Source organism: Perissodus microlepis, chromosome 13 (assembly GCF_051167445.1).
Source record: "Perissodus microlepis isolate ML-2025 ecotype Zambia chromosome 13, ASM5116744v1, whole genome shotgun sequence".
Classification (NCBI taxonomy): domain Eukaryota; kingdom Metazoa; phylum Chordata; class Actinopteri; order Cichliformes; family Cichlidae; genus Perissodus; species Perissodus microlepis.
Window position 1 is genome coordinate 33559052 of NC_140473.1, and position 19105 is coordinate 33578156.

Sequence of the window (19105 nt, forward strand, 5' to 3'; positions counted from 1 at the left end):
AGCCCAGCAGTTTAAGATCCTGAAGAGTGTCTTTAACATTTACTGCTTGCCCAGTGTTGAGGGCTGGGTTATCACATAGCTGCTTATTTGCCTTCTCTAAGGGTTTTGTTTCTATGGCCAAAGGTGTGTACAGTAAGTGTGCTTTAGCTTGACATAACAACTCTGCCACAGTCGAACGTGGCCTGTGGATTAGACAGCTAATCTTAAATCAAGCCTGTGGTGAAAAAAGAGGTTGGACCCAAATCAAGACCCCTCGTGTCATTCTATGTAAAGACACATTGGATGAGACAGCAAGAGAAGCACACATGAAGGCAGGATAATCCATGTAGATGACCTACTTCTGGGTTTTGCGCACGCTTGCTGACTGTCGTGGCTCACTGGGCAACTTGATGAAACTTAAAATGGTTCCCAGTGGGAGAAATGTTTCGTCACTTATCCAAGTGACTATTTCAGTCACCACATGCAGGTTTACCCAACCGTATTAACAGTTTGTATAAGGAATGAACAATGGGCTGTGAGGTCATTGATCATTAATATGCACTTTGTCATGAACACTGATCAGTGGCCATGAGTCCCATTCACAGAGAGTTGGGGAATGGCTGCAATCACAGCATTGTAAGATGGTGACAGATGGACCCTTAGGCCCCTCCTCCATTCAGAGATGGTCTTTCCCTTTTCACGTAAATGGCCTCCTTGACTCCGCCCTCAAACCAGCGTTCCTCCCTGTCCAGGATGTTACATCCTCATCATTGAAAGAGTGTCCACTGACCTGTAGGTGTGAATAGACTGCAGAGTCCTGGCCTGACGAGGTGGCTCTTCTGTGTTGTAGCCAGAGGTTGTTTGGTTTCCCCGATGTATAAATCCTGCCGATCCTCCTGCACTTAACAGCGTACACTATGTTACTCTGTTTGTGTCGGGGACCCGATCCTTGGGGTGGACCAGTTTTTGGCGCAGCGTGTTTTGGGCTTTAAAAGCCACAGAGACCCGGTGTTTAGTAAAAATGCGTCTCAGCTGCTCCGATACTCCTGACACGTACGGGATCACTGCAGGTTTTCGCTTATGCAGCGGTTGTCCTTCTCTCCTGGATCGGCTGGGGCTTTCTTTAGGTGCCTTCCCAGCTTTGACAAAAGTCCAGCTGGGATAACCACATTTACTCAGGGCCTTCCTGATGTTCTTCTGCCTCCCTGGCTGCTGTGTCAGTGGGGATGGTGTTTGCTCTGTGTTGTAATCTGCAGTCAGCTGTAACTGAAGAAGTCACTTGGATGAGCGCTGAAAGGTAGCAGAGGGGATTGTTGATCAGTTTCAGCAGCTTTGGTCTTAATGAAATTAACATTAGAGGGGCAACAGTGAGACAAGCCCTCCAAATACAACTGGTTGAACAGGTGGATTCCACTGACACTCTTTTCTGACTGTTTTCTTTTCACCAGTTTTGAATTTGGCTTGGCTCAGTGTCACTAATTGTTGCATGAGGACAATACAGGGACTGCAGAAGTCCGAGTCCTCTAAGATGTCACATAAATATGTGCTATTGCCAGAAAGTTTGGTCTCTCTCAGCACAGTCCCAAGAGCATGGGGGCGATTCCAGGAGACAGGCAGGTATCTACAGCAGCATGACAGGCGTGTCTAACCTGATTCCTACAGAGCACTTGACTGGAAGACGCCTCTTTCAGCACACCATTACGTTGCTCTCATAATGGGAAGGCAACGTAGATGCTGATGGGACCAGCATCTGCATTACTGTAGGCCAACCTGGGGGCATCCAGCATTGTCCTTAACCTGGACAACATCTGCCTGGCTGACACCACCTTCAGAGTCCAGTTTAGAGTTGGATAGCCTGAATCCAGTGATGGTCTTCATGCAGACCTCTTTCATGCCGTTGTCTCGAGTTCCTGCTCCAGCTTTCTCTTATACTTGTCCTTAGCCTCTCTGATCCAGTCCCTCAACACTCCCTGAACATTCTCACCTTCTCTCTGGTGCCGCTCTGAAGGCCCTCTTCTTGTCCTTGAGGAGGGCTGTGATGTCCGTAGTCACCCACAGCTTTTTATTTGGGAACAGTGCACAGTCCAAGCTGGGACAATGGAGTTGGTGTAATCATTACGACCAGTAATATAACCTGGCCCTTGTTAGAGTAAGGATACATAATGATGTTTGAGGCATGTTCTGAAAACATTTGGGTTAAGTGTGTTTTTTGTAGTATAACTGAAGTTAAAACATAATGTTGTGACTACGTCAAGCTAGCTCTCAACATAATCTGCAATCAGCTCTGTGACTGATTAACGGGACAAAAGAAAAGGAGGACGTTCCCTCTGTTTTCACGTGTTCACGGTGTACTGCTTCGACTAAGAGAAAGTGAATCAAACTCCTTACCTGTGTGATAATAAGCTTTCTAACAAGTGTAATGTACAGTTGTGGTCAGATGTTTACGTGCAGTCATCATGAGCACAAATGTTATGGTAAGTTTTTCCAGGGTGGAATGACTGTACAGCACATGTTTGATGGCTGTAGGAAAAGCAGGAATAGGATGAACACACAGAAGACCGTGTTGTACAGATCAGATGGGGTAAAGCCTTCCTTTTATTCCTCTTACATATAGTCCTATTACAAAGTAGCACAACAATCTGTTTCATTTTTTTGGTTTAGCACAATTTATCGACACATGTGTTATGGAAGGTAGTTTCCTGCACTACGTGCACGTAAGCCAGTTATATTTAGACGGTACTATATTCAAAATAGCGTGCTATAATAGTCCTGTGACACGACATAAGTGTGACTGGATGAGACATTATCACATGCTAGAGAAGCTTCCACTGGGCTCTTTGAAGATGAAAGGAGTTCTTTACTGTGACTGAGTGATGGCGATGGCTTACTGGCACCCTTTGCTCCCCACAGCCCTGCACGAGTATGAGGATCTTCAGAGAAAGCAAGAAACTACAGCCATGGACGTAAGTGTTACAATCTAATATTTACAGTCTGCAGACCTCGATCAGCTCTCTGATCCAGGTCGCTTACAGTAGCAACAAGTGTAACAGCTGTGATAGATGAGAACAGTTGGTACTCACAGTAATAGAAGCTGGCCGAGCAGCGGGGCAGCAGGGTAACACTTCTTTCTGTTTATTTGAACAATAAAAACAATAACAAAAATATTTTTGGTTTCAAAGTGATTAAAAAGCATCGAGCTGATAATAACCTCGAGCAGGTCCAGTACTCAGTGTTGTGTTAAATAGCTGCCATGATCGCATTTTTGTTATTGTCTAAAACTAAGCAGATATGAGGTCAGTCTGTGTGTAATGTTTGTCTTTAACTGTTTCGAACACTGAGAATGAACGATGGCAAAAAAATCACTTTTATCTCTCCAAGCTTAGTCCCTCTTATGATTGCTGCAATATTTTTGTGACTGTTGCACACTGGAAACAATCACATGAGTTCCACAGCAATGGAGCTTTTCACAGGTGAGCCTGAGTCACCTGCCAAGCTTTTGTTTCCCTGCTCCATTTCTAAAATGTTTTCACACTAAGATTATCCTTCAAAGCCTGTGTGATTCCTCACACAGAACACGGATCAGGAGAATTAAAATAGAATTAGAATCAATATTGACTTCAGTCCTGTTGTGAAGCTGATGTTGGGTAACGTAGTTAGACCTTTAGTGCTCATTTCCCCCTGTTTCAGCAAATAACATGGCGTCCAGTATAGGAACAATACTTGTTCATGAACATTGTAATCTACACAGTATTCCAGGAAGTAATATCACTAATATTGTACAGTATTGTTTTATTATGAGCAGTGAAGGATTAATAATGAACCACCTGCTATAACGGTGTCCACATCCTCTGTGAACAGAGCTCAGTGTGCGTCCAGTAAACTTAAGCTGAACACACAGTGTTGATCTTTAGCATCAAGCCAAACTGGATCATCTGTAAGGCTCAGTTTAGAAGAAAGTTTGACCAGATAATGATTTACTGATATTTAATGACAGAAACAACAGTGAATGAGGACAAAGTAGCACAACAATCTATTTCATTTGTTTGGTTTGGCACAATTTATCTACACATGTATTATGGAAGGTTACACAAAAGGACTAAACATGGCTGCTAAACAAAAGCTCTGAGGTGCTCACAGAGACCATCAGGGGGTTTTTCCCTTCTTCTTCATCCCTTCTTAACATTTACATAGCTTTATATATTGTCATTGCATTTAAATGACCTGCTCTTCCAGACTCTGAGCTGTGGCATTGCATAAAGGTTAATGATGAACTGAAGCTACTCTATGTGTCTTACATAAGTTCAAGAGGCTGGAAGAGGAGCGAGACGAGGCGATGAAGAAGCTCTCTGAGTTCCAGCAAGGTAAGTTCACCTGTGTCCAAAAGTGAGATCCCCATTGCACCAACATGTTTAACTCACTATTGTTTGCACATCAATGCTTAATACACATATCACAGCTCTGAGCATGTGTCATACGTGTCTATGGCGCTAACACATACAGTGGGTAATCCCGATCTAAGATTCTGAAATTGTCCAGCGTCTGTAGCTTTTCCTTTAGAGCTGCACTCTTCCTGTTCTACATGTCAAAGTCCGTTTGTTGGCCAGAGAGTAAACGATTGAACCTGGAGGCTCTTTGGTTTGGATTTATGTTTCTGTGAACAGCTGACAGTTTAAAAGACATGCATACCTGACACATACGACTAAAAGGAAATGCCTTTGGGCTTTGTGACAAATCCATATTCATGAATTACTTACAATGGAAATACAGTAATAAATTCACAAGCAAAAAGTAATAAGTACAGTATGTATGTAACAAAATAACTATCAAACTATCAGAAATTAAACTGTTACAAAGTCAAACTGCAGCTGCATGAATAAAATCTACACATACACTGATCGAGTGGTTTTAAACACCAAATAATTACGTTTACAAGACAAAGATTAGTGTTTTTTCTCCCACGTGGATTTTATTTTCTCCCGTGTCCCTACATGGAGAGAAGTTCAGCTACATTCATGCAGTCAGCCAGCTGGATCTACGGCAGAGTAAACCCTCGTCTTCATTCCTGCCAAAGCTTTTTCAAGTCAAATGCAGGGACTCAGGTGGCGATCCAAGGATGTTCTAGTGTTGGTTTCGGAACCTGGTTTGGTTGCAATCATGCTGCTGCTGGAAAGTCCAGTAATTATTAAGGCCTCCATCTGCACATTAGCACAATCACGTTGTTCTTCACAAAGGATTTTAAAGACTCAAACACCTGTAAATCAGGTTTCATCAGTTCTGTAGCTGAACCACCATCTGAGCTCATACTGAGCTTGTGAAGCTCGTCATAAACGTTGCTGTTGCTGAGTTATAATTCAAAGCTTATCAAGTATAATTTCACTGAACAAGCAGACTTCATGTACAGCAGTATGTACATATTCCAGGTGACTTTTACACAGCCTTAAAGAATGAAAGCAGCCAGTTGTCTGGAAAATAAGTACTTGCTGGTTCAGTGTTGTACCTAAAGACTTCATCAGTCCTCCAGTAACTCTTTGGCATTTTTCTGTTGAAGTCATTTCTCTTGTGAGAAATATTAATGGTGCTTCCACTCGCAGTAAGACTTCCTGCTGTTGTGTGCATCTGCTGCCATCTGTGTCTCTTAAAACTTCTGAAGTTTGAGTCCTGTTATCATGTAAAACAATAATACGGCCAAAGTGTAGGATTAGTTTGATTCATTTGGGCTTAATAATGATCTGGTGGCTCCCTGGCCTCCTGTTGGTGTCACTTACAGCAGGCTTTTTAGGAAGCTCCCGATTTTCAGAAATGGGAGTTTAGTCAGGAGTTTAGTCTGATATACACAAATGTGCCCTCAACGTCTAATTATCGTATGTCTGGGTAGCTTTGTGTGCCTATAGATGTCCTGACGCAGTAAAAGAAACATATTTAAAACATTTCTTTTAGATTTTAGAGCAAAATCTCGGGACGATCTGTCTCCTGATATTGCTTCTAATGTAATTTGTCACTATTTATTTTAAGATCAAGCTAGCATGATGCTATATAATGTTGAATTGTACCATGCCATTACAGCAGTGTTTCCCAACCACTGGGCCTTGGCACATAGGTGTGTCAGGTGATCCACAGGTGTGCCGTGGACGGTTATCTGGTTCCACCTGATTTGTCCTCTAAACTATCGGCGTGAGTAACGGGCGGAACAATAACATTCTCTTCCACTAGAGGGCAGTACAACTACCTGCTCTAATTAAATGGGTTTCCAACTGCCAGTAAAACAGAAGAAGACGAAGGAGAAATGACATAATAGTTATGCTGTGAGACAATGCAGCGCGTAATAGCAATAGATAAATATTTGAAAAACAGTCAGTGTGATGCGCAAGGTGGTTGGTGCCTGTCGTGGTGGTAACCCCCAAACCAAATTGTGGACACCAGAGGTGAAGGGAGCCACCAGGCTGAAGAAGGAGTCCTATCGGGCTTGGTTAGCCTGTGGGACTCCGGAGGCAGCCGACAGGTACCGACAGGCCAAGCGGCTCGGGCAGTGGCTGAAGCAAAAACTCGGGTGTGGGAGGAGTTCGGAGAGTCCATGGAAAAAGACTTTCGGACTGCCTCGAAGAGATTCTGGCAAACCGTCAGGCGTCTCAGGAGGGGGAAGCGGTGCTCTACCTGCACTGTGTATAGTGCTGGCGGAGCGCTACTGACTTCGACTGAGAAAATTGTCAGGCGGTGGAAGGAATACTTCGAGGACCTCCTTAATCCCAGGAGGAGGAAGCAGAGTCTGGGGATGAGGGACATGACCCGCCAATTTCCGGGGGCGAGGTCACTGAGGCAGTTAAACAACTCCTTGGTGGCAGAGCCCCTGGTGTGGATGAGGTCCACCCCGAGTTCCTGAAGGCTCTGGACATTGTAGGACTGTCCTGGTTGACACGCCTCTACAATGTTGCGTGGAGATCAGGGGCAGTACCCCTGGACTGGCAGACCGGGGTGGTGGTCCCCATCTTTAAGAAGTGGGACCGGAGGGTGTGTTCCAACTACAGGGGGATCACACTCCTCAGCCTCCCTGGGAAAGTCTATGCCAGGGTGCAGGAAGGGAGAGTTCGTCCGCTAGTCGAACCTCAGATACAGGAAGAACAATGCGGTTTTCGTCCTGGTTGCAGAACACTGGACGAGCTCTTTATCCACTCAAGGATACTTGAGGGTGCATGGGAGTTTGCCCAACCAGTTTACATGTGTTTTGTGGACTTGGAGAAGGCATTCGACCGTGCCCCTCGGGGTGTCCTGTGGGAGGTGCTACGGGAGTATGGGGTGTCTGGCCCATTGCTACGGGCCATTCGATCCCTATACAACTGTTGCAAGAGCTTGGTTCGCATTGCCGGCAATAAGTCGGACTTGTTCCCGGTGGGTGATGGGCTCCGCCAGGGCTGCCCTTTGTCACCGATTCTGTTCAGAATTTTTATGGACAGGATTTCTAGGCGCAGCCAAGTGGCGGAGGGCTTTCACTTCGGTGGCCTCAGAATCTCATCTCTGCTTCTCGTGGATGATGTGGTTCTGTTGGCTTCATCGGGTGAGGGCCTCCAGCTTGCACTGGAACGGTTCGCAGCCGAGTGTGAAGCAGCGGGAATGAGGATCAGCACCTCCAAATCTAAGGCCATGGTTCTCAGCCGGAAAAGGGTGGAGTGCCCACTCCGGGTCGGGGATGAGTTCCTGCCCCAAGTGGAGGAGTTCAAGTATCTCGGGGTCTTGTTCGCGAGTGATGGGAGAAGGGAGCCGGAGATCGACAGACGATCAACAGACTGGTCCGTCGTGGAGAAGAGAGAGCTGAGCATAAAAGCGAAGCTCTCAATTTACCGTTCGATCTACGTCCCTACCTTCACCTATGGCCACGAGCTGTGGATAGTGACCGAAAGGTAGTGACCGAGATCGTGGATACAAGCGGCGGAAATTAGCTTCCTCCGAAGGGTGGCTGGCCTCTCCCTTAGAGATAGGGTGAGAAGTTCAGCCATCCGGGAGGGGCTCAGAGTAGAGCCGCTGCTCCTCCACATCGAAAGGAGCCAGCTGAGGTGATTCGGGCCTCTGACAAGGATGCCTCCCGGGCACCTCCTGGGTGAGGTGGTCCGGGAGGAGGAGGCCCCGGGGCAGACCCAGGACACGCTGGAGAGATTATATCTCTCGGCTGGCCTGGGAACGCCTTGGTGTTCCCCCGGATAAGCTAGAGGAGGTGGCTGGGGAGAGGGAGGTCTGGGCTTCTTTGCTTAGGCTGCTGCCCCCGCAACCCGGCCCCGGATAAAGCGGAGGAAGATGGATGGATGGATGGCTCCAAAAGGATGGGAAACACTGCTCTATGGTACAAAATAGACATGACAGGTTGAACATTATTCTCTGCTGGGGGTACAGTTATTTAGTGGCTAGTAAAAGTCCAACATGCAATCTCACACACACAGCATTACAGTGAGAGTTTGTATACATTGTTTGTATTATAAAATGACACTAAAAGCATGAAAAAATCTGATCAAAGAACAAAGATTGATGACAGATAGGAGCACAGTGAGGTATGAGACATTAGCAGGAACATGATATCTCTGTTAGGGCTGCCACAAACGATTATTTTGATAGTCGACTAGTCACCGATTATTTTTGCGATTAGTCGACTAATGAGATCATGCATCCATTGGAAGTACAGCATATCGCACCAGCATTATATAACTATCATTAGCTTACAGCTGTAAGTGTTTAAGGTATGTGCTAACTAAAAATAAAGACAAGATGATAGTTTATCAAATTTTAATGAAGTTTGCAGATTGTTTTGGTGAAGTTTAATAAACTCCTTGCTATCTAAAATATAACAGGACACCGGAGTAAATTCTCGAGCATCTCACACTTCTGATGATCAGCTGTCTGCTTGACGTTTATTCAGCTGTGTAAAAACTATAACTTTAATCTCAGCCAAACCGATTTACTCAGGAACAAATAAAATACTAAAAAAAGCCAAACAATAACATTTTTAATAATAATAATAATGGATTGGATTTTATATAGCGCTTTTCAAGGCACCCAAAGCGCTTTACAATGCCACTATTCATTCACTCTCACATTCACACACTGGTGGAGGCAACTACGGTTGTAGCCACAGCTGCCCTGGGGCAGACTGACAGAAGCGAGGCTGCCATATCGCACCATCGGCCCCTCTGGCCAACACCAGTAGGCGGTAGGGTAAAATGTCTTGCCCAAGGACACAACGACCAGGACAGAGAGCCCAGGGATCGAACCGGCGACCTTCCGGTTACAGGTACGCTTCCCAACCCCCTGAGCCATGGTCGCCCAGGGGGTTTAAGTTATCTAACTGACTTATATATGTTTAACCTGAGTAGCGAAAGACGGCGGTGGGTTTGAAAACGATTTGCCGGGAGTCCGGTGTTCTCACGGCTCTAGTGACCTTGCCCCCAGCTTGCTATCGAGCTAGTGGGTAACAGACGTCTCCAAAAACGTCGGAGCGCTTTTGAAAATATGTGGTGTCTTGATAAACTGAGCAGATATTTGAGGTTTACACAGCTACATTCTCGCCTGAAAATATGTTAAACGTTTTTTTTGTGACCCAGAAAGAGTAATAAGAGTAATATTAAACTAACTAGCTGCCGCCATTGTTGGAAACTGAGCTGGGCTGCGCTATGAATTCTGGGACAGCTTCTTCTTCTTCGGGGTTTAACGGCAGCTGGCATCCTTGTACATGCAGTGCTGCCATCTTCTGTTTCGGTCTGTTATTACACTCTTAAATCCTGCTACTTATTCCTGCATCTTTTGTGATCTTACAAAGCTTCAAACGACGCGTCAACTATTAAATCAGTCGTCGACGATTTTGATAGTCGACGTAATCGTGATTAGTCGACTACTCGTGGCAGCCCTAATCTCTGTCACTCACACTTGGAAAAGTTAGCTGCAGGCTAAACTAACGGGCCTATTTACCAGTAAGATGGCGCACTGTAATAAATTTATGTTGTTTGAAAATGATCGCAGCTGTGGAAATACGAGCCTGGATACAGATAATGGCACGTGAGCGGCACCCTTGCATCCCCAGCTCCTTTTCTGAGCTTTTAATCGCTTCCCGGGATTGCAAACACATTTCAGGTGCTCCGCTGCACCATTCAATTGATTTTCCTTACAGGTTGCTATGACCACTTTAGTGGAGACAGAATTTGAAATGGGGCACCACATGTCAAAGGATGGAGCAAATAGTTTGTCTTTGTAGCCATGACAGTTGTGTGAATTTTCATCTGAATAATTCTGGCCTGTACTCATGTATTCAGTGATTCTCCAGCCAAAACACATATTGTGTTTGACTTACGCGTTAATAGAGGCTGCCTGACTGTGCCAAGCAGCTGCATATTAGGACCTATTACGTGATTTCATAGCTCTTAGAAAATTGCTCCTATTCACAACGAAACGGCTGGGGGTGGGGCAGAAGTGTTGGGTGGGTGGCGGGGAGCGGGGGCTGTGGGAGGATGTGACGAAAAGCCCCCAACACACAATCGTGCCTTTTCAATTGGCGATGGCAAGGTTGATGACAACATGACCATTGTGTTATAATGATAACACCACAAAGGCATCTGCCCCCCTCATCAAGGCTTCGCAGCGGCTGCAGATACAATTTAATTCACTGCTCCGTTGACGGCGCTGATACCATTATGTAGCACGTCGGCACAGGGGTAATCACTGTCGTTCCTGAGAGCGGGGTGAAAAAAGACAAGCGTGAAAAAGAGGGGGGGAAAGATGGAGGGACAATGATGGGGAGGCTGAAACTTACAATTAAGAATGCCAATTGTGATGTGTCAGAGCCCCCTGTGGACTCGTGCTCATATACTTGCAACGCTTCCAGCGCTGTTTATTTACCATGGCTACCAGTAATTATAATTAACACGTCATTTAGTTCGAGGCGCCCTCTCGTAGGTTGCCGAGTCTGGACAGCGACAGAGAAGAGGCTGAGGAAGAAAACTGGCAGCTAAGTGCTATTGAGCGCCTGATACGGAGGACGGCAGAGTGGATATCGCAGAGCGCTGACGTTCATCAACTTCTTAATTAGGTGTCACCGGGGGGAAGGAATTGCCCACGGCAGTGGCACTAATGCTTAATTTCTCCCTCACTCAGCTGTAATGTTTAATTAGTTAAGTGGCAGGGCAGTCTTTAGGGTGTTCTTCTCCTACCGAGGTACGATTGCAGCTTGAAACATTGTTGCTGTTTGGAGTTTCATCAGATTTTGTTCCCAATGTTTTAATAAAACTGCTTTAATCACAGAGTTTCATATTAACAGTGAATCGGACGGCTGCATGTTCACAGTTACACTCAGCTCCAAGAACCTTTTAGATTCTCAGGAAATAAATCACCTTCAGTGTCTTTAGTGGTGCCAGGGTGTTGTCACTGGGTTTATGCTCTGCTGTACAGGTCAAACTTTTTCTCTGCATCGATAATCTGACCTTTACTATTCATCCACACTTTATTTTTGCTGCCTGGAAGCTTTGAACACACAACAAACATGACAAAAGACAGACGCCAAACAGGTTTCATGTAAAACTTTAAAATTAAGACTAAAGTATGTACAATGTGGGACACAAACTATTTTATTCTTAAAAGTCTCGTTTTGGGGGGTTTGACACATTTCCTGTAATCATCCCTGCTGTGGCCAGCAGCAGGCAGCTTCTGCCAACTGAAGCTCCCACAGACCCTCTTGACTCTACATCCAGGTAACTGTCGACATGTTTACATTATTCAGAGCACATTTATATTTGTATGAACGAAAACTTGAAAACCCAAAGGAAAAAGTGTGCTGAGATTGTTTTTATTGTTTCTGGCTTGTTTTCAGGACTTTGCCTCACAGATCAAACCAGACATGATCAAAAAAGCAGAACGGAAACAAAAGAAGAATAAAACTCCTTAAAAGGCCATACAGTTCAAATAAAGACAGAGGCATTATATCTAGCCTTTATAAAGGATTAACAAATATGAAATTACACTCGACCCTATATATCAAAACAAAATGGGAAATGGAGGGAGGAATAGAGATAAAGGAGGACAACAATATGGACATACATATGGAAATGTAGCAGCTCACAGAGCTGGAGGGAATTTGGGTGGAAAAGCCTGATAAGATATTTTATTACACCTTAGCAAAAATCTCACTATGAAGGTAACCCGCACAAATCACTATCATATTTTCTGGGACTGTCATGTTATTAAAACGTATTGGAAGGGAATACATGCAGCAATACAAGAGATATTTGGAGGTTATTTACCTTTGAAAAGTAAAACTTTATTTTTTGGACTTATCAGAAGGATGGACAAAGAACGATAAATACTTGTTTGATATTTTACTGGCAGCAGGTAAAAAAGCCATCACAAAAAAATGGCTTTCTCCTGAGAGCCCAGCTATGAACATGTGGATGGACATCACAATGGACATTTACAGGATGGAGAAAATGACAGCAGATGTGAACTATAAGAGGACCTGTTTGTATCACGATGGAAGAAATGGATATATAAAAAAACGCAGGCCAGATTTTGATTTTGACTGTGTTAAGTACTAGAAGATATATTGGAGGATATGTTAGTTATATTAATGGTAGTAAAATCTCACTCCCTACATGCCTTTTTCTTTCTTTCTTTTTCTGTTTTGCTCCCTTTTTTCTCTTTCCCTCCTTTTGTATGGATATTTTAGTTGTTTAAAAAGAGAAAAAAGCAAAAATACATGTAACAAATTGTTGAAGCTGATGGTTTTGTACAGTTATTCCTAAATGTCAGTTAAAGAAAAGAAAACTAAAACTCCAGCAATGTTAGCTTAACTGCTATTGTTACATAGAAGCAGTGTGCAGTGAGAGCTTTCCCACGCTCCTCTCTGCTGTGTGAGCTCCTGCTTTCTCCACCAAACATGGCCTGTGTGGATCTTTACATGAGTCGGGACCAGCGTTAAACCCAAACGCAGTTAGCGGTAAATGTGTCGGTCATGTATTTCCTTTGCCATTGTCATAGGTAATATCAATTAAAAATCACTTCTTGTCACCATTTAGTAAAGAATTAAATGTTCCCACCCAGGCTGAGGTGTAGCATCACACTTCATGACTCGTAAAGAGAAGCTCATGTCCACCCTTGAAATACTTGCACAACACTCCCCTTTATTAATATTCTGGTTCTTTATCCTTTTCCTCGTCTATTCAATCAGACACGGATGAAGAAAATAAAAAACGGGGTAAATAATCTGAATATGAGCTCATAAATAAATATGAGGTTCAGTGTAAAGTCTCGTTCTAATGAGGTCATTCAGTGCTGAGGTGTCGAGTGTTACGGCGCTCTCGTCAGCTGCAGGGATGCATCGTCTTTTAGAAAAACCTAATTGTTTTCTCTGTTTCCATCATGACCTTTTGTTCATGAGTTGATGTTAAAGTTCTTCTTCACATGAGTACAGCCTTTCATATTTCATCAATACTAATGACTCGTTTGTAAAATTAACACATATGCTTTGTTTAAACACTGACTTGTGTTTTTTAATAACCTGTTGTCCTCATAACCGAGTCTGTGAGGTGCTGGAGACGGCAACACCCAGAAAAATGTTGATAGCTATTAATACATTTGACAGTCATACTATTTAATACATACACTACCTCTAACATACAATGATGATGATGAGCTTTTAAAACAGAGCATCGTAACAAATGTATCCAATAGTGTGTAAGCTTAGAATTTAACAACCACGTGTAACACTGAAAAAGATTAGTCATGAAATTCCCTCACATCGGTGTTGTAGGATGTGATGTTTGTCATATTTTACTATTTTTATTTGTTCTGTAACGTGAAACTGAAAAAGCCGTTTCCCCTCTTTCCTTTCATCTTGTCTTTTTCTGTGTTTTCTAGTCTCTCAGATGGTCATTGAAGAGGTCAGCGCCATCCAGGAGAACCTGGAGATTGAGCGAACGTGCAGAGAAAGTGCTGAAGCGCTGGCCTCCAAGGTACAGTTCACCTTACGTTAAATCAGGTCTGAACTAATTTCCTATGCGTGCTCAGATTCAGTTTTGCATTTACTAAAACGGTGTCATTAAAGTAAAACAAGAGAAGAATAAAGTAATAAAATAATGTTGGTTTAAACCGGCTTTCCTAAGTAAATGTTAGAGTCCAATCAGTCATTTGTGATGACATTATCTGAGCGCAGGGTTACAATCACAGCGCTCTCTGGTCCTCTGGCGCCGCTCCTGTCCCCACGGCTCAGTGTAGAAAATTGCGTTGGATTCTTCTGATTCACAGCACAATTTTTTGGAGTCCTTGCCAAAATGCGAGTTGTGATTGAAAGTGGGGGAGCCTGGCACATAGTGATTTTGCAGCCCACTGGTGCTGAACTTATCACAGTAATCATTTCTCATTCAATTTCTGCACAAAAGCCCTCAGAGTCCACCTGGTTGGACGCGAGTGTGGACAGTTGGAGACTGAGGAAGAATTACAGTGAAGGTGGGCTTTTTTTCATCAGAGTAGGTCATCTGCTAATCGCGAGGTTGGTGGTTCGATCCCTGGCTGCTCCCCAAATATCCTTGGGCAAGGATAACCCCGAGTTTCATCCATGGGAGTGTGACTGTGCGTGAACGTTGGATAAAAAGCACTTAAGCACAGAAAAGGCGCTCGTGTGAATGAGTGACTGCTGCGCTTTGAGTGCTTCAGGGGAAGAATCAGTCCATTTACACACTGATCATCTGCTGACATTATCACTTACTCATTTGTTCACTTAATTACTTAATTGTGTCTCTATGTTTAAAAGGTTTTATAACCTCTAAACCAGCAAATAACAAATGGAATTATTACTAGTATCATTTGAGTATTAAAATATTTGATGTTAATGTTACATCAGGTCTATATGTTTATATTAAAGGAGTTTTACTGCACTGAGCAGTAGACAAATATTCTTATTGATCATAGAAATCTTGTGTTTCAGCAGTGGCCATGAAACATATCTGACTCCTTGTGTTTCCCGACCCCCACGTGCTTCTTCCACACAGTGGAGTCCTGCTCGCCTCCTCATGAGTAGCTCAGGGTGACAAAGATAAGGTGGATGATATTTTCCCACCTCAGGTGATCAACAGTTCCTATGATTAAGGATCAGCTCAGCTTCTGTCATCTGCTGTAACAGGCCAACTGTGCCTCCCTGCTGAATCTTTACCAAAGATCAGTACCAACTGTGTTACCACAGGAAGCTTCCTGTGGTAACACAGTTGTTCACATTAAACCACACCTGATGCAGAAGTTAGCTGAGGTATTTATACTATCCATGTAATGCCAGATGTGTCTTGTTTGATAAAGGAGACTTTTATATCATCAGTGGGATTTTTTTTGCCTGAAAAATTAAAATTAAATCGCACAACACACTTACCAACTGTAGCAAATATGATACAAATGTGATACAAATATGAAATTAAAACTTGCCTATGCAAATATTGAATTTTTACATTAGTCAAATATTCAATCAAAAGTTCAGAATATGTCTGTGAAGGTTCTCGGTCATCCAGGTCATCGTAGACTAAGGAGCTTGGAAAGAAAAGCGTCTGGACTTCTTTAAGTTGCTTGAAGACGTTTCACCTCTCATCCGAGAAGCTTCTTCAGTTCTGAACTGAAGAAGCTTGTTAGAATTGTAACTCTACCGTTTTTAAGTAGCCTTTTTTCTCCACATTCATGAAGCACTGTTGATAAACAGACTTCTATAACTTTACTAGTCAAATAAAATAAATCTATTCCAGTTGCATTTACCAGCAGTAACCAGCAGTTACCACGAGTCCTACTTTAGAAAGTTGAGATATTTACAACCATTAAATTGGTCAAGTAGGCCGACGTGAAGCTTGAGCCCCTCCCAGAGTAGAAAAAGGTAACGTGAGTATGAGGTAATAAAAGTACTGCTGAGTCTCCACATGAGCTACGAGGCTCACGAGCAGCTGCAGTACGTAGATTTCCACTGCAGTGTCTGAAGTAGGTGTTACTCTAACTAGTCGTATACAAGCTGCCTTTCTTCCTAATTTACTTTTTACATTTTGTTTTGTAAAATAAACGTTTCAAAGATGAACAGCATACTTTGGAACTAATGACAGAGAATCAGATGTGACAAACTGTATTTGTCTTGAAATGTTGTCCAGGATTATTTTGAATCCGACTTGCAGCTGACTGAGCACAGAACAGACATCATGTTTCAGGCTTTGTCCAGTGAAGCGGCTGCTAACAGGTAGCACTGTGCTATTTCAGGCCTGACGATTGGAAGGAATGATGATTTCCCAAGAATACTGGCTAAAAGGCTGCTTGGTGGCAGTCTAAGTAACGACTCTCCTTCAGGCTTTATTTGATGTGTTCGCTCTTCTTCACTAACGGCTTCTTTCTTCATATAAAGCGACGTCTATAACCAGACACTCCCTGTGCTGTGGGTGTGTGGGGCGGACAGCAATAGTCCTTGATTAGCTATTTCAAAGAATAAATCCATTTATTAATTATTAACTTACTTATGTTAAAAGCATCACGTTTGTTCACCATAAATCCATAAGCAGTGAATGGAGTACAGTCTGAGTATGAAACATTACGCTGGCCTTTCAGCAGCAATACTCCAAAGTCACAATTCCTGTGCACACTGTGAAGGTGTTAACGTGGGTTTATTACTCATTTGCATTTAAATCAGAGCTGGAACACACCACGACGGCAAGTTAAACTCTATGTTAATTTCTGTGTCCCCAATGATGGTAATTTTGCACAACAAATATCTCCAAGGCCGCTCTGAAAGAAGCCAAAGTTTAGAGCAATTCTTTAACTCGTCAACATTTTGATTTAAAAGCAGCTGGAGGGGGTTAGCAATTTACAACCAGTCAGAGGAGAATGTGGTTTTGATGCTTAATGTTTTTGTGTTGCTGTATGATCAAGGCTGTGACTTTGTAATGGTGACCTCCAAAGACAGCGCTAGCCGACTGTTATGTCAGCCTCGAGTCATCTAAGTATGTAATTTTAGATGTACATCTTTCACCGATTGTAGATTATTATCAGAAGAATGTGATTCTATGTTATGTATTGTTGATTGCATTTCAGAAAAAAAGATGTGGTCTGAAGGGTGTCATCAAAAGATGGAATTGCTGCAATCCGCTCTCACCGGGATGCCATTAATAAATGCTTCTTTCATGGCTCCTGTTTTCTATTTCCTTTGCTTTTTTCTTCCCTTTAGGGGCTTTTCTTCCTTCAGGTGACATCAAGAAGCGTGCATAAGAGGCATCAGTCCCACTGCCATGGCTTTCATTCATGCTTTACTTACCAGTGGTCTCCTTAATTCATATATATATACGTATATGTATATATATAAATATATATAATGCTAATAAAGTATAATGCTGCATTTCAACAGAGAAGCACACACTCCTGTAGCAATGATTATAACGGAGTGTGAAAATATTAACAGCTAAAATGAATTGTTATTCCTACTACAGTAGTGCTGCCATGTTGTACTGCAGTTCTGTGAGTGGACTTTTCGAGTTCATGTTTATGTTCATTAGATGTTGGTGGTCTACAGTCTACTGTCTACCTTGTATAAAAATCCATGAATGCTTTGTTACCAGGACAGTTTACTGCAGCTAGGACATGCAGCACATTAGAAGATATTGTTTTAATAGAAGTATCAGTACTTTGGTGAAAACAAGCAAAATATGATTTGAGCTCAACTTTGTTTCCCGTAAAATGAATTTGCCACAGATTATGTGAAACGATGAAGACGTGACTAAAGTGCAAATGTTCAAAGCATTTCTACACATAGCATCAGCTGTTGCATTTATGGGCATATTTATGTTCATGAAGGTCTCTCTGTGGAACTTGGTAATCCTTGAAAATGTGTTCTTGAGTTGGTTTGATGTTGTGAAGGAGTTTTTCTTAACTAAGAGAAGGATTTTGCTCTAATCTATTTGAGCTGCCTCCTGTGGTCTCAGATGTTTCGCTCTTGCTGAGTTTGGCACTGCAATCTGTGTTCGAGCCCAGCGATGGCCTACTTTCCTCACACCGAACCCTCTATTGACAATTCCAGTTAAAAAGCCATGAAACAGCTTGTCAGTCAGTCCAGTTACTCTTGAGAAAACGTGAAACGATGTATTCAGATGGCTGTATTTCCTAAATATTTAATGCAATACTTTTGTATTTTTGTAGATGTTTGCACACTTTGCATAGAAAGTGTTGGTGTCAGAGTCATTTTATTCATTTGATCAAATAAACCATGAATGCTGCTTTATAACACACGCACAAAATGATCTTATTCTGACAGTACATTACACTTCCTTTGTCTGCCTGCATGCTACAGCTGGACAGGCAGAACCGCTCTCTGAAGAGGAAGAGTATGATGTTGCTGTCTCACATCAGCCCTGAGACCATCGCTGATATCGACCTTAATGATGAAGCAGAAGAGAGTGAGGACCTGCATGCATCGAGCCGCGACTGCCTCTGTCCTCAGTGCTGCACCTCCATCTCAGGTACCTGCTCCTCGTGCCGTAGAAAGTAAAGCCTACACTGGTCTGACAGACCTCACCTACAGCATTCATTCATTCACCAAAGAGTATTTGAACACAAGAATGTATTCACTGGTCACAAGGAGAGCTGTGAAAGCACTTGTGCATTGGTACATTTACTTGTTAACTCTCTGCTGGCAGTGATAAGTTACTGCATTTCTGCTTGTCTTGGTTACACATGAAGAAGACAAAGGGTTAGAAGATGGATGAATGAAGAAGGGAATGTACCACTGAGGTGAAATCTAGTTTGGAAATGGATCCATGAGCTTTGTGTTTGACACTTCATTTTACAAGGACTTTACTCAAAGTCTTCACGTGGCACATAGTTTCTCACATATTTGAATGAGTGGAAATCAAATTACCTGGATTCTAGAGGCCTGTAATGGTTTGGTCGTGTTTATGGAGCGGACCCAAAAGCAGACACGGGAGCACGGCAGACGAAAAGTAACGAAGAGAGAGCCGTTTTATCAGACTGAATACCAACAGACAAAAACACAAAGCGAAACAAGAGAACTAAAACCTAAACTGGGAAAACTAAACAAACTCTGTAAACTGTGGCAGGAGACATGAAACACGTAGACGGGGAATAACCCTGAGCATGAACAGTT

General features: G+C 43.1%; 1 protein-coding gene across 2 annotated transcripts in view; it reads left to right on the top strand.

Moving 5' to 3' along the window:
* Nucleotides 1-19105, top strand: part of shtn1 (shootin 1) — a 39395-nt gene that overhangs the window by 1417 nt on the left and 18873 nt on the right. For both annotated transcript variants that reach the window (XM_084949643.1, XM_084949644.1), the window contains exons 2-5: nt 2890-2942; nt 4280-4340; nt 13858-13952; nt 18293-18461. In XM_084949643.1, the coding sequence (XP_084805769.1) occupies nt 2890-2942; nt 4280-4340; nt 13858-13952; nt 18293-18461 (378 nt within the window). The remainder of the gene's footprint in view (nt 1-2889; nt 2943-4279; nt 4341-13857; nt 13953-18292; nt 18462-19105) is intronic.